Genomic DNA, 23,310 nt, shown 5'->3' with positions numbered 1-23,310 from the left:
GTGACGAGTTCGAAGGCGATTGATTCGATCCTCTCCGAACGGAAGCCAGCTCCTTTTCGAGCATTCGCAAATAGCTCTCCGACACAGTTGTGAACTTTTCCTTGATGGGGTAGACACACTCTCGACGGCGCACTTGGCAGCGCTGACATGGAGTTCCTGAAATCCTTCATCAACGCCATGTACCTTACTCGTTGTGCGACGGTGGAAGACATACCTCCATTGCATTTGAGCTTCTGTCCATGACACGCCTTGCAGGCCACAGGACTGCGGCCCTTCTGAGCTGGACTTGTCACCATGACGACGTTACCGGACCGATTGACTTGCCCAGTTGAGTATGCTAACGGCCCGATATGTGCGATGAAGCGGTTCAAAACGGCAAACGCCAAGACGAAATTGAGACGAGCGATACCGGAGGCGATATCCAAGCTGTTGGGATTGTGGCAGGGAACAGCATCGACGCGTGCACATCAATTGCGATAACACCGCATGAGATGGGTGCGGAGGCCGTCTTGATAACGGCCGGGGCGTCCAGCTTCCCATTTAAGGAGCTCGCAGAGGGGTTGTACATGCTGTTAGCGATGCCAGGCGGGGCGGCATGCATCGGCCCCAGACGCTAAGTGGTGGATATTCAGCGTAATGGTGTCGCACCGCGGTCTGTCGCTCTGCAAATCGTTGATGATGCAGGGATTGGGGTTTCTGGGAAGTTGGGGTATCTTGGTAGTCTTTGACTTGGGACTCGGTGTTGGAGATGATTGTTTGTGGAACGGGTGGCTACCTCGCATTCCCCCAAATGGTCAAGTCAAGGGCACGTCAGTGGCATTTGGTGTGCATTCGGCCCCCTGACGGTTATGAGAAAGTGATGAGTCGGATTCCAGGGTGTTGTGGCTGCATGTTTGCTCTGCCCGGAAGCATTGCCGCTGCTGAACTGCGGCAGCATTTCCGGCACTCATCGATCGGCTCATTAATGCACCATCTCGGCCCCCGAATTCTCTTCCGCTCTTACATTACAGGCAAAGAAGAAGAAGCCTTGTCATTTCCAAGGCCATGGTGTATTGTTTTCCAAATCTTTGGGGGCTTCAACGAGGCATAAGAGGCAGTGGGAGCGCCCGGGACACTGCCAAGGTGGGAGCTAGTGCAGAACGAGTGTAGTGTACGAGGAACGAGACGGCTTACCGCGCAGATCCCGTTTGAATCGTAGGAAATCCTTCATGGCTCTATTTGTCCACAAGCCTCAACTCTCGTGATTGCGGAATTTCTTAGTCTACGATAAACGAAGTACGGCATACGGCTCAATCGAGAGGCCTTACACGGATCTTGATGTGCTGTTCAAAGCAGGAGGAGTAGACAATTTTTCAAGATGTTCAACAAATATAAAATCATGTCTTCCACAATCCTTTAGAATCTGAAACCCTATCATGCTACATTTCATCAATATTTAATTTTCCACGGCAAAGCCTATTCTTCAGAATGAGTAAATGCACCGAAGTTACCCTTAATTGCCCAGTTGAGGCTACGGTTTATGGCTACTACCCAAACGTCGGCGGCAACGCCTTTCTGTTAGCCATCTTCATTCTCTGCACTGTATCACAGCTTTTCCTCGGCGTCAAGTATCGGCTTCGTGCGTTTATGACCGTCATGGTCATTGGTTGTCTGCTCGAAGCACTGGGTTACATCGGCCGACTGATGATGAGCAAGAACCCCTGGAGCGGCGTCGGCTTCCGCTTGCAAGTCATCTGCCTCATCCTCGCCCCGTCGTTCCTAGCCGCGGGAATCTACCTCACGCTTAAGCACCTCGTCCTCTACATCGGCCCGGAGAATTCCCGTCTTGCCCCGAAATGGTATACTTGGATTTTCATCAGCTCATCAGCTGCGACGCAATCAGCTTTCTCATGCAGGCGGCCGACGGTGCGGCTGCGTCCTCTAGCGACGGAGGAAGCGCGGCCGAGACGGGAAACAACATCATGATTGCTGGAATCGCGGTTCAGGTTGTCACGATGGGTATCTGCGGCTTACTTGCTGTGGAATTCGCCTGGCGGACGTTTAGGAACAGGAGCCGTGGGTCAAGTGATTCAAATGCGTGGAACCAGCCAGCGCAGCCTACTTGGATGTTCCGCTTCTATCTGTCTGCTTCCGCGGCAGCGTTTATCGCCATTTTTATCAGATGCATCTACCGGTAAGACGCGTTTGAGAATATACAGCGACAGGACTGTTACTAACTGTCTGGTATGTAGTCTCCCGGAAATGGCTGGCGGTTGGGGCAACCCACTTATGCGCAAAGAAGAGGAGTTCATTGTCCTCGATGGCATGTAAGTGTAGTACAACTCAATGCATTTGGGGCGGTTTCGATGTTAACCTTGACCTTTAGGATGATTGCGATTGCATGTCTTCTAATGTCAATTGCGCATCCCGGAATCTTCTTCCCTGCTATCAGCTCTCGTGGAGGAGAGGCCTCGAAGACCCAGGCCAAAAGCACTCAGCCGGTTGACTCCGAATATCCCATGGGAGGTATACCCGCAGTCTGATTATCAACCCCGTGTATACGTACCACTGCATCAGCATTCTCTGTTAACACGGGCTCCAATACCGGTAATGGGAGTTGTGGTTGGCTGCGCCGAGGCTTTGGTCAATGCGTCCGGCAGGTGCTTCATGTTGGTTTTTGATAGATTACACTATGGATTGCTCCGACGAAATATGGGATATTGGATGAGAGTTTCGGCTTACAATGCTGTTAGTTATGATTGGTTTAGAGACTATAGAAGCCAAATAGATTGAGGGCAGACACTACTTACACTTATTCACCCAGCAATCGGGCTTTCAATCTGTCCGAGTAAGTCAACCAAGCGAATTTCCGCCCGTGCGTGGAGAGATTGACGAACCATAGCCCGAAAGCCAAGACTCCCGACCGTAAAATCACGAACGCTACCCAAGCAATCTTCCGGACCAGCCGGATGGGAGATTGCAGTATTCTATGATAGTAGAGACAAGTCAGCAACATTCAAAATCTTGGGTGACTGGATGCCCGGTCTTAAGATCTCGGCGCAGAAGAGGTTGCGAATGCTGCAAGTCACCAAACCGCTAGGTAAGATATCAGCCCGTCAGTGCTACACACCAGTGGCTTAGCTGCTTACGCCGCGCCGCCAACATCAAGCACCGCACATAAATCTAGGCGTCGTCGTACCTTTTCGTACACCTTTCCTCATTTCAAATTGCAAACCCTCTATTTGTCGACGATTCGAAGTCCTGCAGTTATGCCGAGTCGCCGTCCACACGCAAAGTCGCGTTTAGGTTGTGCTCAGTGCAAGGCTCGTCGCGTCAAGGCAAGGACATTGGATTCACTGTTTGACTCTGGGCTAACATGAAGCTCGTCAGTGCGATGAGACGTACCCAAAATGCAGGAATTGCCAGCGATTCGGAAAGAGCTGCTCATATGCATGGGCAGACCCATACTCCAAAGCGGCGAATATTGCAGACGTGTCCTCGCCAATTAGCAGTCCCGAAAATTGTGCCACGGGAAAAAACATTCCTTCGATGGTCCAACTCACGTTCGACGCGCTAGACATGAAGTTGATGCACCAGTTCTCCACATCGACAGCGAGATCTTTGTCCTTGATCCCGGACGCACAGCATATTTGGCAACACTCGATACCGAATCTAGCCTATGATCAACCTCTGTTGATGCATGGCATTCTTGCCCTGGCCGGAACACATCTTGCAAGCTCCACATGTAGCGTCGAGGAATTGCCACGGAGCCAAGTCTACGTACGAGCTCTCCATCATCAGCAACTTGGACTCCAACTGTTTCGCCACCAGTTGCAACATCTTGAAGGCACCACTGCCGAGCATGAACCTTTGGTCATATTTTCTGCCATAATATGCATCTTAACTTTCGCCCAGTTGCAAACTACTCGAGAGAATTTCAAGCTCACCAACATTCTTGAAATATTCGCTGCGTTACGAGGAAAGCGGGCTCTGTGGGCGTTCGTAGGGAAAGCGCCCCATAGCCAAGAGTTGGCAAAGCTTTTGTACGAGCCGCGAGATTCCGAGACGCCAGGGTTTGAATCCGAATTGTCAGCACTGGCCGGTCTTCAAACTGCAGCCAAGAATCCAGTGCTGAAGGACGCTATCATTCAATTACGACCGTCCTTAGTTAGACAGGCCCCTGAGTTTCGGCTCGTTGGAGGCTGGCCCACAAGTATCTCTGACGACTTTATTATCCTCATACAGATGAGGGATTCGATGGCACTACAAATCTTGCAGAGCTATTGTGCTATTTTGTCATCTCTTCGGGATCTATGGTGGGTCGGGGATTGCGGAGAGAAATTTCGTGGAGCGACTGGACTATTAAACTGAAATGAGCTAATTGGCTTTCAAAGTACTCATTCTCAACCCCCCGAGGTCATGTACTTGCATTACTATAATGTTTCTCATCTGGTATCTACGTATGCTTTCAAAGTCGACTCCAAGTCCATGGCAGCTTACCACCTCCTGCAGCATTACGGCTTCGCCAACCCGACAAGTCAGAAAGATCTCGAAGAGGCCAAGGGTGGGGATCTTGTGTACCCTCAGGAACTCGGCCATTCTTCCAAGACCATAACTCCTTGTAATCCTCACTCAGTTTGCCCTCCAACATATCAATAACATACTTGCCAATGATTGGCAAGAACTTGAAACCGTGGTTAGAGCCGACTGTTGCGACGAAGAGGTTTTTTGTGTTGGGGTACGGGCAAACTCTGAAGTTCAAGTCCGACGCAATTCCATCCCTGTTCTCAGTGTCAGCCATTGAACCTGTCATCTCCTTGCATGCATCAAAACGATCTTTCGACTTACCAGCAAAGTTTGGTGGAAACGAATGGCCGATCCGCTAGCTCTGGAATCATCTCACGAACGAAGGTCCGCATCTCGTCTTCAATCTCCTTGGGACACCCGTCATCTGGGTAGTCACCAAGAGAATGCGTCACTGAAGCTCCCGCGACATATCGGTTACGATAGTTTGTGAGTAAGCGAACACTGCAGAGCTTGATCAACCCGTTTTCATCCGGTGGGAAGATGATGCCTAGCGTATGTCAGGATTGGATCTCAAGTCGCCTCCGATGGAGGGAATGTTAACTGACCTTGTTCAAAGTCGTCGATGATGGGGATGTCCTTGTACTTCTCAACCTCGTGTGGCTCCAGCTTCATCACACAGATGACAGACGTTTGTGCCACAACCTCCTTCTTCGCATCTACTAGCGTCGCCGTGTTGGCACCAGTCGCGAGTACGACAATGTCAGCCGTGTAAATACTTCCATCTGCAGCGATAGCGCCTTTGCAGGTTCCTTCGCTGTCATACAGCAGCTTCTTGACGTATCCGGCTTCTCCGCTAATGTACTTGACACCCTGCGCTTTCGCGGCGTTGGCCATTCTCAAGAGCGCCTGACCGGATGGCACCTAGAGCAAGTCCCACGTCAGTTCACAACACAACATTCAGTGATATCAATCATCATTGATAAGCAACTCACCCAACCAGCCACAGGACTCCAAAGATTCGTCCAGTCCGGGAAGTCGCCCGTCAGGACGGGCCACGTCTGCTTCATCTCTTCCGTCGACATGAACTTGACACCTTCACGGCCGGCCTTCTTCGCGGTATCAACGGCGCTGTGGAGCCATCCCCGGGTCATGCTGTGCCCGCTCATGATCCACCCCGTCTCGCGGTACATGCCTGCGAAGATGGAGCTGGGATTGGTCCATTCCCGCATGGTCTCGTCGCCGAGCTTGGCATACAGCGGGTTGGGGTAGTCGGCGCGGACGACCTTGTTCAAGTCGGTCGCTGCTGAATCTTTGGAGGGCGCATCGAAGCGATCGAGGACTGTGACTGAGCTGTATCCACGTAGGGACATGTGGTATGCCGTGGAGGTCCCGAAGACGCCGCCTCCCACTATGAGAACGGATGGTTTGGACATTGTCATTGAATTGGATTGTGATGTTTGTCGCTGCAAAGCTGCTGGTGTAAAGTCGGTTCTTGGGGTTTGGTTGATTCAACTCTATTCTGGCGGCACTTCCACGCGGTCAACTATAAATGGCTACAACACACCGAATTGCATTCGGCTCGCAAAGCAAACTCGACCGACCATGAAGCCGACGCAATCTTCGGCGAGCGCATCGGCTCAAGCACACCGCAAAGTGCATTGTGTAGTACCCAACTTTCCCCGCGTTTGCGGACGTCAATCGATCCACAATGAAGAGCAATTCAAAGTGAGACGGCCAACAATACTACGCATGTTTGTACCCTCCAAGTCCGACGTCGATTAGCGGCAGACTAGACAAATGCGTCACCTTGCCGCGGAAGACCCCTGGTCCAAGAGATACTGCACAATGCCCATCAACCAACAAGGATGCCACGAGCGGTCATCACGGAGGCGGGCACCAACTCCGTAAATGCCCAGGCTCCAAGAAATTTCAATCGGCATCAGACCGCCGATGTCGAAAGCGAGCCTAGCTGCACAAAAAGATAAAAGGAGCCATCGTCAGACCCGCCCTCCAGTTCGGTTCCTCGTGCTCTAGCGGCCGACTGATAAGTGACCGCATCCTTACGGGCTTCAATTTCCATTACCACCACCACCCCGCAATCCCGTGAACCCACCAGACCCGCCGGCAATCCGTGCATTAACAGCCGATACCTACGAACACTGAGAGCGTGTTGACGTTCGGGCGGAGAACCTTGCATTTGGGGCATTTCATCCGCTGGCCTCTTCCTTGTCGGCACCTATCTCGTGAGAGATAGCGTTATCGCCGATTGGAGGGAGCTTTCCGGCTTGGACCTGCCCATTGCTGAGGTATCTCGCACAGGGAGATACCTCTGGGCTGGGCAACATTGAGGGATTGGGGGTTTCGAGGAATTGAACTGCTGATCAAAATCGGCCAGTATGTGCTTATTGCCGTCTACACCTTCGTGCTTGTTGAGGCCAATTATTTAACAGCGTCTTGGCACCAGACTTGAGGTTCCTTGACCGGGAACGTTTTGGCACGACGACGTTATTGCCGTCCAACGCAAACTTCAACATGGCGACCGATATGAAAACCGATAACGAAGATCCAGTCAAGGTTGACTCCCAGAAAAAGAAGTACGATACGACCGACGAGAGCAGAGCCAGTTTTGAAGGGCAGACCACGGAATGGCCAGCGAGACCGTTGCCGGAGCTTCTAAGGGACTTGTCGGAGGATGAATTGAAGGACCTTGAGAGAAAGTTGATTCGAAAAGTCGATATGCGAATGTTGCCAACGATGATCTTGATTTACATCATGAACTATCTGGACAGGTTGGTCTCATCGTTTTAAAACCTAGATTGCAGACTAAGCGATGAGCTAGGAACGCCATTGGATCAGCGAGACTAGGCGGTTTAGAAAAGGATCTGGGGTTAACGGGCAGCGAGTTCCAAGTAAGCAAACCTCGAGATATGCGCCGTTTCGATGCGACAAATAGCTGACGATTTGGGACCCAGACCTGCGTATCGATCCTCTTTGTCGGATACATCTTGATGCAAGTACCATCCAACATGTTTTTGAACAAGGTAAGACTGAAAGCCCAGCGCAGGACGATTGGTTAAAAAACTGACGAAGATTTGAAACAGATCGGTCGTCCTGCTATCTACTTGACAGGATGCATGGCAGTCTGGGTAAGCATGACGTTCCCTGATTCTATTCCCAGTCAATTAAGCGATCTACCACTTCCCGCTGCCCATCATCGCACGGCTGCATTGCATGAGTGTAACGTGACTGGGTATGCCACAGCCGGATCTCGGACTGTGTAACCACACATCACGGAACAGTGTTTTGGCTGACAGGATTTACCAGGGAGTACTGTGTGCCTGCAGCGGCGCAGCGCATAGCTTCGGCGGTCTCTTGGCAACTCGCTTTCTGCTTGGTTTCGTGGAAGCAGCATTCTACCCAGGTTTGCAGCATCCAATAGTTCGCACATTGAAGAATTGCATCACTAATAAAACGCTCGAACAGGATGTCTTGCGACCCTGAGTGCATGGTACGTCCGCAAGGAACTTGGCGTTCGAACCGGTCTCTTCTACAGCGGTTCAATGCTTTCCGGAGCCTTCTCAGGCCTCATCGCCGCAGGAATAACAAACGGCATGGACGGTCTCGGCGGGCTACTCGCGTGGCGATGGCTCTTCATCATCGAGGGCTGTCTTACGGTCCTCATCGCCTGCGGGGCTTTCTTCATCCTCCCCGACTTCCCGGCGAACACGAAATGGCTCACGGAGCAAGAACGTCAGATGGCCATGTGGCGCATGGAGGTCGACGCCGCTGGCGAGGAGGACTGGACCTCGTCGTCCGAGCAGCCCATCTTTGCCGGGTTCAAGATGATTATGGTCGACCCCATCAACTGGATCCTCGTCGTACTGGTGTACGGCGCGGCTAGCTCCATCTCGATCAACAGCTTCTTCCCCACGGTCGTGGGAAGCCTCGGCAAGGACCGCATCACGACGCTGCTTCTTACGTCACCGCCGTACTTGCTCGCATGCATCGCCTGTGCAGCGGTGTCATGGAACGCGGACCGCACGAATGAGCGGTTCTGGCACACCGTTGCACCGTTGGCCTGCTCGCTTCTCGGGTTCATCATCTCCAGCGCTGCGACAGGGATCGGTCCGCGATACTTTGGTGCCATGATCATGCTGCCCGGCATCTACACGGGCTTCAACATGTCGATGGTCTGGACCGCGAACACGATGTATCGGCCCGCTGCCAAGCGTGCGGCTGCTGTTGCGTTCAACAATGCGTTCTCCACGTTGGCGGGTATTTACGGCTCGTACTTGTATCCGAACAATGCCGCCCCGCGGTTCGTGCTGGCTTTCAGTGTAAACGCTGCCATGGCTTTCATGGCTATCATCGCCGCCATTGTACTGCACTTCGTGTTGAAGAGAGAGAACAGGAAGCTGGAGTTGAAGGAGCAAGAAGCTGAGGCTGCCGGGCAAGTGATTGCGGTCGGCAAGGGATTTAGATATCTGATCTGAAAAGTCTGCTGGCGGTGCTAGTTGTGGTGAAAATTGTATTGTCCCCAATATTGTAATGTTTTGTCTCTGGTGTTTTCATATCTCAAATGATAATTCATACCGAATAGCAAGAGGTGAATCAAGACTCCGAAGTTCAAGCGAAAGATGGCACGGCGCTGCTGGAGCTGATCGCAGTGGTCATGATACCGAGATAGTCCATCAGGATCTCGCCATCTTTGTGCAGGTCTTGTTGCGCCCAGATGGATCTCACTGTGTTCCTAACCCCCTCGATACTACGTATACGCGTATCCCTCTGTGTCCTTTCGATAAGATTGATAATGGCTAACCTTTGGTCGTCCCTGTGTGCTTCGCAAGCTAGGATGAGCAAGGGAAAGAAGTGCTCACAGGAGCATGACTGGATCGGGCCCGCGAATGCGGCATCGACCAAGGCGTCGAGGTCTTCCGCTGGCTCCCAAGCGCTTTGCGAGAGTCGTGCAAGATATATCTGTGTTGCTATTTGATAGAGGTGGACGGCGAACATGGAATCGGACGTGGGCTCGGCAGAGGCTGATTCGATGGAGACATTTCCTACCCTGCCCTTCAGATCTTGCAGATGGTCTTGGTAATTCGTATTGCTGGTCCTGGGATCTCTTGAATCGAGAACTGTATCCCACACTTCAGAAAGCAGATTCAATATTGCGAATGTAGGATTGACAGCAGGGTGGGTCTAGGAAAGAGCACGTCAGTGGAAGCAATTGACGCTGGTGGTGGAGAGATTCCTTACAGGCCTATGTCTCGTCAAAGAAAACTTCCGAGCAGCTTGGGACCTACGGGCATTTCTTGATGGCCCCTCTGGAGCCAACGATTGATGTCGCCAATGGTGCATAGCGAAGCGTGAGAGTGTTTCGTGATAGTGCACCCATAGAAGGAGGCGGCCTGTGTCGTTGTTTGATGGTTGGTCCTTGAGCGGAGTTGCTTGAATCATGTCTGTAGCCCCCCATACATGCAAAAGCCACTCACTCGTGCCCTCTAGTGGCTGCAACGTCTAGAGTTTAACGTTAAGCACTCCGTTCTGCCAGTCAATTTTAACGGACACTCACTTCAAAAGCCCCTAGAAGCATAGATGCGGCCACATGTTGCGCGGCTTTCCCGGGGGTCAGGATTTCGTAGTTGACCGAGGCCGACAGCGACTGGAGAGCGCGACCTTTAAGCTGGATAGTCTGCTCATTGAGACCATGGCGGTGAAGGGAGGAGAAGGCGAGCAGCGCGTGGAAGAGCGCGATGCCGGAGACTTCATCGTGCACTAAAGCCATGCTGAGGAGAACGTCCCGTATCTCGGAAGGGCGTTGGCCAAATGTGACCAGCGAGACATGGGCAAAGTTATGGACTTGGGAATGTTAGAACACGCACATTGAAATTTCAGTAAGAAGGCTTACAGTGATAGACAAGGTCCATGTGATTGATATGCCGTTGAGGCTGTATATTCAGCTTTGGGGAAGATTCCAGGGTATGGGACCGTGGTGATTCTCCAAACCTGTAGCCGTATTCTTCCAGATCCTTCCAGAAGGTATTGAGGAATACAGCTTTACCAGGCTTACGGCTGCTTGCAAAATTGATAACATTGTGGGCATTTTTCACCGTTATTGCACGCTTTTTGTCGTGATCTCTAGGCCAGGAAAGTCGCATCTCATATCCCTGACATTCTTTCCTCGACCGCGCGCACTTTTGACACTTTGGCCGGGCTCCGTCACATTGGATCTTGCGGTCTACACGCAACAATTAGTCGTCCTCCCTCACCTGCATTCGAAGTATGTATTTGGCATTACCACTGACCTGCACAAGTCCAGCAGCCTTTCCGGACCTTCATTTAATCGACGGATGGACCGGGCGTAATGGGTCCGGACACGGCGAGTTCTGAAAGCCGACTTCTGGCAGCAATGACTGGGGATCGGACCACCGTAAGTCGAAGGACTCGGAGAAAGTTGCTTTCGATGGGGTTGCTGACGCTTTTATTGACTTCGCAATGCAGCCACAAGTCTAGCCATTTGTAAGCTCCTCTAAGCCATTTCGAGATGTCTTACTCTGGCGTCCGGATCAAAGCCACACGCGCAATGGTGGCTAAACCTCACAGTGATTGGCCGTTGGAGCCAAAGTGCGACGAAGGATTCCCGTGCCCCACACGAAGCAACTTTTATCGACGCTAAGAGCTGCATGATTGTCTCTGACTTTGGGTAGTCTAATATGCCCGCGCTATTCGGGCTTCAACATGCTCCGCAAGCTTCTGTTGTCAGACATGGAGGCTAGGATACGACGGATCATAGGTGTAAGACGACAATTCAGTGATTATCAATCCGAAGATGGCCTTCTTTTCAGAAAAGCCTTTCGGGGAGATTTTGATATAAAGTGGCGTCTGTCCGACGAAAGATGGATCATTGATCAAAGAAGTAGCACACAGCCTTCACAATCATCGTATTCAATTCAACAAACTTATCACTACCATCATCCTCGCATATATCCAACATGTCCACTTACCTCATCACCCAAGCAACCGGCCAGCAAAGCCGCTGGGTCATAACCCACCTCCTCACCGCAGGCGCCAAGATCCACGCCGTCGTCCGTGACCTCCAAAAGGTCCCATCCGCCCTCCAGAACCCAAACATCACCGTCTTCCAAGGAGAGAGCAAGAACTTTGACGACATTTACCGCGCCGCCCAGGGCTGCAAGGGCGTCTTCCTGAACACCGTCCCGTTCCCTGGCCTAGAAGCTCTCCAGGCCAAGACCGTCGTCGACGCGTGCCGCAAAACTGGCGTCGAGAGCATCGTCGTCGCCACGACGCACGGTACCGCGAAAAGGGCCATGTGGGACGACGAAGCGACCGAGAAGATCCAGCTGCATGACTACTTCTCGTCCAAGGCCGCTGTCGAGGAGATTGTGCGCGGCGGCGGGTTTGAAGCGTACACTATCCTCCGGCCGGCGGTCATCCACCACGATTTCTTCGTGCCGGGGGCGTATGGGAACTTCCCTCGGCTGCCGACTCACGGGGTCCTGGACCATTTGCTTGATGATGGGGCGAGGGTGCCGTATACAGATGCCAACGACGTTGGAAGGTTTGCGGCGGCGGCTTTGTGGGATCCAGTCAAGTTTGGTGGCCAGGAGATTGATCTTGGAAACGAGGTGCTCACCATGGAGGAGGTGCGGGACATCTTGGTCAGGGTCAGTGGACGAGAGGTGGGCGTGGCAAAGCGGACGGCTGAGGAGGTCGAGGCGATGGGCATCAGCGTCTTTGGCCAAAGGTTCCACCTCATGGCGAATATCAAGGATCTCAGCTGGACTGTCGCAAGTGCGAGGGAGGTTGAAGAGAGGTTTGGGATTTCCATGACTTCTGTTGAGGAGGCGTTGCGAAGGGACAGGGCACTTCTCTTGGAATGCCTGCCGGTCAACTAGTTTCCTCATTACTCTGCGTTTTCACGCGATTGGGCTCTTATCTGTATTGGAATGTTGTCTTCGATCTAGAAGATTCTGTTTGTAGAAAAGGCACGGGGCTCTCTTAGAAATGAGTCCTACGCCCTTTTCCTTTTCCATCTTTGTTGAATGTATGTCTACTGCGATTCACACAATACTCAAAGTCCATATTCTCTAGCGGTCTTCTCAGCAGCAATTTGTCCAATAACATAAGCGACGACTTGAGGATCTGTAAGAAAGCGTTAGCAGATTAGGAAGCAGTGCACACGTCGACTCATAACAGCGAACTCCGAACCCAAGGCTCAACTTACGGCCACTATGAGTGATTCAGTCAGCCACTTTTCACGATAGATATTAACAGCCGATAGTCACACGTACCTTGGAAGCACGGATGTAACACTTAAGTCAGCAACCCTCAATCCGCTCAGCCCATGAACCTTCAGATCTGCACCAACGCAGCTGCCATCCTGCTCAGTCTTGCCCATCCTCACACTGCATGAAGGATGCCACAAGCCGGCGACGTTTTGCTCGATGAATTCCTGGAGTCTATCAGCTACCTTACCGAGCAGAGTCTCTTCAAAGTACAACTTACTACAATATCTTCGTCGCTGTCGGATTTGGGCGCAAATATGGGGCTCACAAAGTACTCCTTCATCGTCGGTGTTTGCATCAGCTTCAGCCCTTCCCGGAGCGCCTCTCGCAGGTTGACGACGTCGTATGGGTGGCTCAGGTACTTTGGGTCGACCAAAGGCGGGTCCTTCGGGTCGGCGGATTTGAGCTTGATCTGGCCGCGAGATTGGGAGTTCATGTTCGCCACGAAGACTGTGAAGAAGCCATCGTCTGCGCTCTCGAAGGCATGGTTTGGAGGGATCAGCGGGCCGATCTGGGAGGGGGTAGTTGTGTCAGTCCGTCTTGTTAATCTTTGGTTTTGTTGTGGTGCAGACTTACCACCATCTCGTAGCTCGGAACACCTGTCTTCAACAACAGATCTTTAGCATCTCTGGGGAGGGCTTCAAATTCCGCGGTCGCGTAGGCCCTATCGTTCTTCAGGAACGCGTGCGGAACGGACGAGAAGTGTCCCAATAGGGGCCCGTTTCCGGTCTCGGTGAGCTGCTTGATGGCTTCTTGGTACTTGGCCGGATCAGCCAGGCCCATTCTGTGCGTGAACCCAGGCTTCATCTGGAAGCAGGTGACAATCATGGGGTGATCCGTGAACGACTTGCCAACCCCGTCCAGGTCTTTAACAACGCTGATTCCGAGTTCTTCCAGGTCTGCCTTGGGGCCGATACCCGAAAGGAGTAGCAGCCGGGGAGTGTCCAATGCGCCGGCTGAGAGGATGACTTCCTTCTTGGCCCGTACTAATTCACAATGTCGTCAGTCTGACATTTTCATAAGTTGTCAAGGCTGCTTACTCTGCGACCCATCTTCCTTCACAACTCCAAGGGCCCGATCGTTTTCGAATAGGATCTTGACGATGCGGCTCTCCGTCAGGATTGTCAAGTTGGGCGGGATGCCCTTTTCTAGGAATGCCGAGGCGCTGGTTGTGCGCACGCCGTTCAAGCTGGTTGATGAGTTCAACGAGAACCCAATTGGATCTCCATCATTTGGATCCAAATTGCGTTTATGCTTTAATCCTGTCAGAAACAATAAGCGATCACTTTCAGTGAGCGACTTACCCCGAGATCAACCCCAGCGTCAATGAAGGACTTGGTCTCCCGCTCGATATGTCCAATGGAAACATCCACAGGTCTGAACCGAGGTTAGTAGAAAATCCTTCACGATTGGGATGCTGGCGACAGACCCTTCGTAGCCATGATACTTCGGATTCGGCTTGACATATCCATCCCACTCTTTCCCCAGCCCATCCGTGTGCAGGTTTTCCAACTAAATCCAAGTCAGCTCTCCCCCAACAACACCGCGTCGACAAGGTGTCCACAAACCTGCTTCACCCTCTCAACAACACTCTCAAACCCCCAAACCTCGTCCCCAGCCGCCTCCGCCCACGCGTCGAACTCCGCCCGCGCGCCGAGCGACCACACCTGAAAGTTGACCGCACTCGAGCCGCCCAGCCCCTTCCCGCGCGCCTGCGGCACCTCGCGGCCCCGCGCGTGCTCCTGTGGCGTCGAGACGTACCCGTAGTCCAGCCCCGGCTGCGCGACCGTGAAGTAGCGCTCGGCGGTGCGCCGGTACTCGGGCTTGTTGATGTCACTGCCGCCCTCAAGCAGCGCGACGCTGGGGCGGGAGGGCGTCGCGGCGATGCGGGCGGCAAGGAGGCAGCCGGCTGTGCCGCCTGTTGGGTCGGCAGAGGTTAGCCGCAGACCTGGATGGTATGGGAGGGGATGTTGGGAGAACCCCCTCATCCCATGTTGGCGAGGAGGGGTGAACAGACTTACCACCGACGATGACAAAGTCGAATTCCTGCGTCATGATGAGAGCCTCACGATAGGTGCTTTGGGTTTGAGCGGGAGGTAGTGGGATCAGATGAACAAAGATTGCCTTAAATACCATCCTCGGCGCTTCTCCTCATTCTAAGGCTGAGAATTGCTTTTCTCCCCGCAGAATGAACTATCGACATGTGTCTCTCGTATTGGGTGAACCAAATTCACATGGTCCGCTGCGGCTAAGGTTTTAGTATCACGGATCGGCGGTCAATTATTCGGCATTTCCAAAGTTCCAGCAGACTTGGAGGTTAATGGCGGGCAGACTTAACATCCCCGGAAAAGCATGTTACCCCTCCGTAAAGTTCCCTGGCTTCTCCAACATTTTGGCAACTGTCGCTACTGGACTATTGCCAAATGTGTTGGGTTTCCCGATGTCGTGCGACGCTGACAATTGGGGTTTGACGATCCCGATGCAACCTGAAAGCTGGAGCTGGGGTTGTTGAATTGGCGTGCAGAGGCGGATGCAGAAGCGGGTTGAGCTGAGGTGACGGACCCTGTGAAGGATGAGTCTTGTGGCATATAATTGATAATGAGCTTGCTTTTATTGATTTGGGAGTCAAGACGGCGAGATGTCCGCGCCCTTGGTGGGTGATCTTCTTCAAGGCAGTGGTTCAGCCTCTCACGATGCTGTTATCAATCCCACCCACAACCCCACAAACTATTGCTTCTTCCCTTCAATGGAACGAACAGCTGAAATGCTCCATCAGATCTAGAGAAGTACTATGCTTGGCTGTATGTTGGGCATTAAACATAGCCGTCTATCCGGGGCTCGGCCGAGTGACCCAAAGACCTCGTCTCATCTCATCAACATCCAAATCGCATCTCGTCGAACGCCGAAAGTCACAGAACAAGGTGTTCAACCATCTACACCACGGGCCGAGGAAAGCCATACCTCTCACCTACTAATCAACTCCTTCACCTTCTTCAACGCATCCTCCTTCACCACCTCCATGGGCGGTTGCACATCAACCCCGACAACATCCTCCTCGTCCTCCTGGGGCGGGTCCAGGCTCTGGAACTGGCTATGCACGAGGTTCGCGCCGGCAAAGTGTCCATGCCTGTTCTTGACCCTCTCGAACAGCACATCCTCGGGCGCGTGCAGCGTCACGAAGTTGACAAAGATGTCCTTCTCCGGGTGCGACGCGCCGCGCAGCTCGTCGCGGTAACCCCGCTTCAGCGCGGAGCAGGTCACCACGACGCCGCGCAGCCCGTCGGTCTCCAGCTCCTTGAGGGCCTCGTCGCGCAGCGTGTCGAGCCAGCCCCAGCGGTCCGAGTCGGTGAGCGGCTCGCCCCTGTGCATCTTTTCCACGTTTTCTTTCGGGTGGTACTGTAAATGTTTTCCGCGGGTGTCAGTGTGTTACCTAGTATGTGTCCAGGAAGAAGGGGGGCACGGACATCGTCGCCTTCAATGAAGGTCATGTCCAGGGTGTCGGTGATGTGCTTTGCTATCGTCGTCTTGCCGGTCCCCGTCGGTCCCGTCAGGAAGATGATGTGTTCTTTCGGGCGCGACATTCTTGCGTGGGCTTGATTCATTCAATATTCGCTCCAAATGGAAAGGCTTGGCGGATGTTCGTCAACGGGATAGCCGATTCAAAGCGGTCTCATCGGTGTTCTCGGACCGGAGATGTTCAGGCGAGATGGGGGAGGTTGCTTTAACGTTGTCTGCCAATGCGTTTGAACGAGGTGACGCTCTCTCAATAAGGCAATAGTTGAGAAGCGAGGTGGTGGACAACGGAAACAAGGGCACAGGCTGATGGTTCGCAGTGGCCAGAGACAGGAACAGGAACAGGAGGCTCCTCCAGACTTTCCATTCCTTCCGGTTGGTCTGATGTTTGGCCGCCTATCGTGGTGTTCGTTCGTTCCCACCTGGGTTTTGCTTGCCGATGGCGTTCGGATGATGTCATGCGGCCCCGACCGTGGAAGGTGTGTCTGTTGAGGCGAACGCTGGTTCGTGTGGCTTGCGTGTGTGTGCGAGAGAGACAGAGAGCATGTTGCCCCTTTCGTACCCGCATGTCTCGTTCTGGATGGATGAGAGTGATCGGACAACTTCCGGAACATCAGGAACTCTCAAACGAGGTTGTTTGCGATGCATGCACTGGAAAGCTTGCCAATGTTCAATGTTGCGAGAGTCAGGGATTTGGTCCAATCGATGGATACGAATATGCATGTCCGTTTTCCTCCCATTTCCCGCCCGTGGGTAACGGCACGGGTAGCGGCATCAAAGGGAATTATCAGCACGAAATTGTCGTCATTTGGCTGAATTTCGGCAGCAGAGAAGGACACATCTGATGTCATCCGATGCGGTCATTTGAACAGCGGCATTTTGGCATCCGTCAGGCACAGCAAGTGATTGATCAAAAGTTGCCTGCCTTCGATGAAGTGCCTCTCGAGGGCTGGGCAAGGTGGGCTGCGATCTTAAGACACTTCCCCGCACAAATTTTCAACAACCAATAGGCATCGGTCTATTAGTCTAGTTGGTTAGGACGTCGGATTCTGATTCAAATCCAGATTTTCCGTAAGCCCAGGTTCGAATCCTGGATGGACCTTTCTTTTGTCTTTTTGACTAGCCAGGAGAACTCGCTAATTTTTAGTTGTAATTATCAGGCGGATGCCTCCTGCTTTTTGAAGTTTCGAATCTGCACCCAAGTCCGAAGTCCTGGGCCGTTTTGACGTTGTTCTTTTGGCATCTGCGGCCCGAGATACAGCAGGAAGGACCGCCCACGATGCACGCTGTACGGCAGAAGCATGTCAGCCACAGCGCTCCTTCTTAGTTGGCTGGTTGGGTACATGCAGCAAGCACGCACTGAGGAGGTCTTTCCCCCTGGTCGAAACAGCGCTGCTGCCCATTCTTCATCCCCGAACATCAAACCACACACATCAATCATCTCGTCCAACCTGTCGTCGTTCTGTCACTTTTTTTCTCTGCTGCCTCGCAGACGGTCCCCTCGTATTGGTCGGATATCTTGCTATTTTCTCACTTCAACACAATGGCCATGCTTTCTATCCATACCGCACATCGCCAGCACCCTCTCGGAACCAGTCATCCGTCGCCAACGCCTCTTCGGAGCTCGCAAAGCTGATGATGGTGCTCTTAGTCGTCGTGTACGCCTGGTACGCATCGATGCCGTTCTCGCTGCCAACGCCGCTCGCGCTCTTCGCGCCACCCCACGGACTGCTAGGATCGTTTCGATGGTGCGTGTTCACCCACACGATGCCTGCCTCAATCTGCTCCGACACTCGAAACGCCTGCGCCACGTCCCGCGTCCAGATGCCCGCTCCCAGTCCGAATTCGCTGTCGTTTGCCAGTGCGATGGCCTCCTCCTCCGTCTTGAATGCCGCCACCACAATCACCGGCCCAAACGCCTCCTCCCGCCAGATGCGCGTCTTGAGGATGTCGCCTCCGGACTTGGACACCAGCACCGTCGGCTCGTAAAAGTACCCCTTTGAGAAATCAGTCCCGTCGAGTCCGCTCGTGCCAGACATGCGACGACCCCCAACCAGCGCCTCGCCCTCCGTCGCAAGCGCATCGTCCACAAGCGCCTCCACGTTCTTCAGCTGCTTCGCCGAGATGAGCGGTCCCATCATGGATTCTGGGTTGCTCGGGGACCCCATGCGTCGCGTGATGGATTCCGTCTTCGTTTTCAGCTTCGAGAGCAACGTCTGCAGGGTCTTCTCCTCTGCCAGAATCCTCGTGCTCGCGACGCACGTCTGTCCGCTGGCGATGAAAGATCCAAAGGCGATGCCGTTTACTGCGACGTCAATGTCGGCTTGATCAAACACGACCAGCGGCGCCTTTCCTCCCAACTCTGCCGTGTACCGCGCCAGATTGCCGCCCACGATTGACCCGATGGCTCTGCCTGCCACCGTCCCGCCTGTGACGTCCACCTTGCGGACGAGGGGGTGCTCAACGAGCGCTTTACCCGTCGTCGCGCCGTAGCCGGGCAGCACGCTGAACGCACCGTCAGGCACGCCCGCCTGCTTCAGGATTTTGCCGAGCAGCAGCGTGGTGAGGGGCGTCAATTCGCTGGGCTTCACAATGACACTGTTGCCCGCGGCAAGTGCCGGCGCGATTTTCTTGACAGCGATGAGCAGCGGGTGGTTGAAGGGGGTGATCTGCACAACGACGCCAAGGGGCACGCGATCAATCCAATTGTGCAGCTTTCCTACGGTCGGGAGCACCGCACGCTCTTCGGTGCGCAGCAGCGCAGCATAATACTTGAACCACTTGACGAGCGTGGGCACCTGCGCGCGCATCTCGCGTATCGCGCGTCCGGTCTGTTGCACCTCGAGGGGGATCAGCGAAGGGAGTTCCGCCGTGAGGAGCTCCGCCGTCTTATCGAGGACCTCGGCCCGGACGTGGCGGGGGGCCTTGGACCAGGTCCCGGCCTTGAACGTATTGTGCGCGATGCGGATGGCTTCGTCGACATCTTCAGCGGATGCGGCGTGACAGCTGCAAGTCGTCGGATGGTTAGAAACAAGGACAAGAAATGCTCAGTAAGCTTGACAGTTGTGACGGGCATGACAGCACGGAGAAGGATTGGGGCAGAGGGGACTGAGTACACTCCAGTGACCCAACAGATGCAAGCCTTACCTTGCAAAAATTTCGCCCGTCGCAGGGTCTTCGACCGGAATCCTGTTGGCACCGTGTCAGCCGCGAGCCATTGAGCTTGAGCCACGAGCATGAAGCACGAGCACAGATGGCCATGCAGATATTATGCGCGCGCGGGGTCAACACGCAGAAGAGAAGAAGGGGACGTCACGAACTGCTCTGCATGGCCCGGCTTCTCCTGGCCTCCCGCCCAGAGGTTGAACGCCTGGGCTGTCATCCTGTCTTCTCAGCTGTCCTGTCAGTCTCGAAGGTTTTTTTCGTCCGTGGAGTCCTGTCCAACGAAAGAAGAGAATGTTTCTGCGAGACCGCTTTGCTTTAATCGGGGAGGTGAGAGTTCAAAAGGGCCCATTATCTCTTCATGCGGGGCACAATGCGGGATACATGCGATTAGCTCCCCCTCCCCCTCTCGGCCGGCTCCGTGTTGGTGGCTTCAGTCTTCTTCCCCGCCAATTTCCTGTCTAGATAGGTGTCGGTCCCCTCCCGCAGCGTCGCCGATAACAGCTCGCCATTCCATCCCGGTCATTGGGCTTGTTTGTCAACCAATCTCGTAACACGACCACAGACAGGGGATGATGCTGGGCCCCCTTCAATCGCTGGCTCGCTGCAAGACCACAGCCAGCTTCGCCGTCAAAAAGGACCAAGGCTAGAAGCAAAAGAGAGACACTGCCAGCTCGAGAACGGATGGGGAATACATCACAGCTCGCATCAGTTGGCGCGGCTAGCTGCAGGCCAATACAACTTATACTTCAAGGGGGCACGCCCTCCTCGCTCGGCTGTTCTTGGTGGTTTATGGTTGGTCTTGGTACCCAAACGCACATGCTTTGCTCGACAAAGGTTGTTTCTCGGTGCTGCAGCCAGCAGGCGCAATGAACCATTTTCGAACGGGAGGCATGCGGTATGAAGTATCAGACCGTGCTTCGTGCTTCAAACCTACAGGAAACCTCCGTGACAGCAGTAGTTGCTGCTGGCCCTGCATACTGTCAATGTCGACCGCTCTGCCTAGCTGCCATGGACCTGGGCCGGATTTCTCCCATGCCATCACCGGATGCCATCTCGAGCATGAATGAGCTGGGAGGAATATAAGCTGGCCATCCGAACGACGGTCCGGAGACGACACAATGGACGGGCTTTTAGGGAAAGGAGCCAGCCAAATTTGACATTTGCCCTCTCTCTCTTTCTTTTCCTGTTTGTGTGGTTTGCTTTACAACGATACCTGACGGCTGGATTGATTCCCGCCTCTTTGCTCTCTCTAATCCTCCTTTCGCGGTCAACGGCCTGCGGCCGGAAAACTTCTCGCTTTTCAGAGCTAGAGCACCTGGGTAGCCAATCCAGCGAGATCTACCGCGGATCCTTCGTTTCATTTCTCTCTTTTCTCGACGACTTCCACAAGAAAAAGGCAAACATGGAGGTCCTACGCACCATCTTCAAGCGCAGCAAGCCAAAGGTGGTTCAACCGCCAAAGGTCCCCACCGACGATGTCTACCCCGTCCATTTCTTTGACGACACCAAGCCATTCCGTGGCATGCTCCTGAACTGGACCCTTCGTTTCGACGATGTCCTCGACGCCGACAAGCTCCAGAGCTCGTTGTCGCGGTTACTTGAAATCGGAGACTGGAAGAAGTTGGGCGGTCGCATGAGGCTCAGCGTAAGCTCCCCTCTACCCCTTGCTCCCCCGCACACCCACTTACACGATAGCCTCGCCTCAACTTAACCCAAAACACACACAAAAGCTAACATACCTCTTCTAGCCCGACGACAAGCTCGAACTTCACGTACCTGAATGCTTCACCCCGGAACGACCTGCCATCCGCTTCTCCCACGATGTTCACGACTTTCCCATCGCAGACCACCCTAACGCAAAGCACCTCCCCAAGTCAACCTCAGTCCCCTCAATACAGCCCGGTGTGGTAAACTTCTACACTCTCGGTGCCCGCCCCGGCGCGCCCATGACCCTCGAAGATCTCCTCACTTCCGATGAACCCCAGATCCACCTGCACGTCATCTCCTTCACAGACGCAACCGTCGTCGGCCTTCTCTTTTCACACGTTCTCTTCGGCGCCGCCGGCATGCAATCTCTTGTCACAAACTGGTCCCTCGTCATGGCCGGCCGCGAAGCCGAGGTCCCTGCCCTCTGCGGTGCCCGAGAAGACATTCTTGAGGACGTCGGCGTCCAATCTGACCCAGACAAGGAGCCCTTCCTCCTCGACCCCCGCCAGCTGAAAGGTCTCCGCCACCTGCGCTTCAACATCCGCTTCCTCTGGGATATGTGGCGCCGTCCAGAAATCGAGTCAAAGGTCCTCTGTCTCCCCCCAAAATTCGTCTCAGACCTTCGTGCCCGCGCCATGGCCGACCTGCACGCGATGGACGAAAAGGGCGCTCTCGGCGCAGAAGAAGAAGCCCCCTTCGTCTCCGAGGGTGACGTGCTCACCGCGTGGTGGACCCGTATGGTCTGCACCGCCCGCGGCGGCAAGCGCTCTGTTACCGTCCTCAACGCCGTCGACATCACCGGTCGCCTCAAGTCTGTCTTCGCCCCAGGAAAGCACTACGTCCAAAACTTCGCACTCGGCACCTGGACCATCCTGTCGTCGGCGGAAGTTGTCAAGGCTCCGCTCGGCTACGTCGCAAAATGCTTCCGCTACGACATCCAGACCCAAACCACTCCGTCCCAGATCATGGCATTCATGCGTCGCCTTCGCGAGGCAGGCCGTTGCGGCGACCAGCCCGTTTACGGCAAGCCGGACTCTATGCTCATCATCTTCACCAACTGGAGCCGGTGCAAGTTCTTCGAGTGCATCGACTTTGCGCCCGCCGTCGTTCCCCGCGTTGACCCTGCCGCCGCTGCTGCTGCCAACAGACACTCTGCCACCTCCGCGGACGGCGAGATCACCGCCACCGCACCGCAAGACTCGGAAAAGGCCGCTGCGGAAGCGACCGCCACTGAGGTCTCATCCGAGCTCGCCGCGAAGAAGCCACCTCCGGGGAAGCTGTCGTACCACCACTCCCTCGCGCGCACCCGCAGCGTGCTCAGCAGGAACGTGTTCACCATCCTCGGCAAGGACTTGTCCGGTAACGTGTGGGTCAGCGCGCTGGGCCACCCCGAGTGCTGGGAGCATCTCGAGAAGTACATCGCGACCTCGTCCAAGTAGAGCAATGTCAACTACCGGCGTTTGTAGAAAACGGTCCGTCTTTTGCATGGAGGCTTCAAGCGCAGACACGGCTTGATGTATTGGTCACCTTCCCTTATTACTATTATCCCCAAATCCCTCTCTCAATATATGTCACTCCATTCATATGCACTGCTAGGAGTTTTGTTCTGCTTCACAGTTAGGTTGTCACCGATGGTACCTTTGGGTGGTTGATGAGTACGGGATATCTCAGTGGCTTTTGTTTGAATCGGTTAGACTCATAATGATTGATGATGACTGGTGGATGCGAGGTAGTGAGACTGGTAGTTATGCAAAAGAATCGTAACTATTCTATCGACTGATACATGGACTGTACTATTCTAAACCAGTGGAAACCTTTAGTCTTCTCTAATTGTACTTGGATAACATTATTTCGTTTTCGGAGTATGGTCCGGTCGGCTGTAACCCCAATAAGCTGTACCACTCACTGACAGTCAATCGTATAGTACACTCTCTGCACAGTTTTAGTTGCGAGGGAGTCGGAGAATACTAACGTATATGCATAGCGAGTCGCCCATCATAGCGAGCCGCCCACTTTTCCTTAATTCTACACTCTTCACCTTCACAACAACCTTCCTCTACGTACGACCATGAGTTCTTCTTCAAATGAAAGTCGCATTATCCTTGCAATTGAA

The 23,310-nt window shown here is 53.8% G+C and overlaps 9 protein-coding genes and 1 non-coding gene across 10 annotated transcripts; 5 read left to right on the top strand and 5 right to left on the bottom strand.

Moving 5' to 3' along the window:
- Positions 1-1,467: 1,467 nt before the first annotated feature.
- On the top strand, positions 1,468-2,310 carry COL26b_008680 (uncharacterized protein; the record flags this gene model as incomplete). The annotated part of the gene is made up of 3 exons (XM_053181429.1): positions 1,468-1,838; positions 1,868-2,173; positions 2,232-2,310. The coding sequence occupies 3 exons, from the start codon at positions 1,468-1,470 to the stop codon at positions 2,308-2,310; spliced, it is 756 nt and encodes a 251-aa protein (XP_053034569.1).
- Positions 2,311-4,823: 2,513 nt separating this feature from the next.
- Positions 4,824-5,939, bottom strand: COL26b_008679 (uncharacterized protein; the record flags this gene model as incomplete). Its single annotated transcript, XM_053181428.1, has 3 exons — positions 4,824-5,053; positions 5,112-5,427; positions 5,499-5,939. The coding sequence occupies 3 exons, from the start codon at positions 5,937-5,939 to the stop codon at positions 4,824-4,826; spliced, it is 987 nt and encodes a 328-aa protein (XP_053034568.1).
- Positions 5,940-7,038: 1,099 nt separating this feature from the next.
- Positions 7,039-8,999, top strand: COL26b_008678 (uncharacterized protein; the record flags this gene model as incomplete). Its single annotated transcript, XM_053181427.1, has 6 exons — positions 7,039-7,295; positions 7,346-7,415; positions 7,479-7,547; positions 7,608-7,652; positions 7,831-7,927; positions 7,990-8,999. 6 exons carry the CDS (start codon positions 7,039-7,041, stop codon positions 8,997-8,999), a joined length of 1,548 nt encoding a protein of 515 aa, XP_053034567.1.
- Positions 9,000-9,758: 759 nt separating this feature from the next.
- Positions 9,759-10,291, bottom strand: COL26b_008677 (uncharacterized protein; the record flags this gene model as incomplete). Its single annotated transcript, XM_053181426.1, has 3 exons — positions 9,759-9,766; positions 9,999-10,023; positions 10,079-10,291. The coding sequence occupies 3 exons, from the start codon at positions 10,289-10,291 to the stop codon at positions 9,759-9,761; spliced, it is 246 nt and encodes an 81-aa protein (XP_053034566.1).
- A 1,207-nt stretch (positions 10,292-11,498) lies between these two features.
- On the top strand, positions 11,499-12,422 carry COL26b_008676 (uncharacterized protein; the record flags this gene model as incomplete). The annotated part of the gene is made up of 1 exon (XM_053181425.1): positions 11,499-12,422. One exon carries the CDS (start codon positions 11,499-11,501, stop codon positions 12,420-12,422), a length of 924 nt encoding a protein of 307 aa, XP_053034565.1.
- Positions 12,423-12,598: 176 nt separating this feature from the next.
- Positions 12,599-14,867, bottom strand: COL26b_008675 (uncharacterized protein; the record flags this gene model as incomplete). The annotated part of the gene is made up of 9 exons (XM_053181424.1): positions 12,599-12,669; positions 12,841-12,979; positions 13,033-13,323; positions 13,389-13,798; positions 13,853-14,066; positions 14,117-14,189; positions 14,242-14,324; positions 14,381-14,730; positions 14,834-14,867. 9 exons carry the CDS (start codon positions 14,865-14,867, stop codon positions 12,599-12,601), a joined length of 1,665 nt encoding a protein of 554 aa, XP_053034564.1.
- Positions 14,868-15,776: 909 nt separating this feature from the next.
- On the bottom strand, positions 15,777-16,393 carry COL26b_008674 (uncharacterized protein; the record flags this gene model as incomplete). Its single annotated transcript, XM_053181423.1, has 2 exons — positions 15,777-16,208; positions 16,277-16,393. The coding sequence occupies 2 exons, from the start codon at positions 16,391-16,393 to the stop codon at positions 15,777-15,779; spliced, it is 549 nt and encodes a 182-aa protein (XP_053034563.1).
- Positions 16,394-17,340: 947 nt separating this feature from the next.
- On the top strand, positions 17,341-17,427 carry COL26b_008673. Its single transcript has one exon. It is a non-coding gene; the product is annotated as a tRNA-Gln (tRNA).
- Positions 17,428-17,881: 454 nt separating this feature from the next.
- On the bottom strand, positions 17,882-19,707 carry COL26b_008672 (uncharacterized protein; the record flags this gene model as incomplete). The annotated part of the gene is made up of 2 exons (XM_053181422.1): positions 17,882-19,331; positions 19,646-19,707. The coding sequence occupies 2 exons, from the start codon at positions 19,705-19,707 to the stop codon at positions 17,882-17,884; spliced, it is 1,512 nt and encodes a 503-aa protein (XP_053034562.1).
- A 1,185-nt stretch (positions 19,708-20,892) lies between these two features.
- Positions 20,893-22,636, top strand: COL26b_008671 (uncharacterized protein; the record flags this gene model as incomplete). The annotated part of the gene is made up of 2 exons (XM_053181421.1): positions 20,893-21,135; positions 21,239-22,636. 2 exons carry the CDS (start codon positions 20,893-20,895, stop codon positions 22,634-22,636), a joined length of 1,641 nt encoding a protein of 546 aa, XP_053034561.1.
- Between the last annotated feature and the right edge of the window lie 674 nt (positions 22,637-23,310).

This window comes from Colletotrichum chrysophilum (assembly GCF_026319265.1).
Source record: "Colletotrichum chrysophilum strain AFK26 chromosome Unknown scaffold_78, whole genome shotgun sequence".
NCBI classification, from domain to species: Eukaryota; Fungi; Ascomycota; class Sordariomycetes; order Glomerellales; family Glomerellaceae; genus Colletotrichum; species Colletotrichum chrysophilum.
The sequence above is the reverse complement of the archived record's forward strand: the minus strand, read 5'-3'. Positions and strand labels throughout refer to the sequence as shown.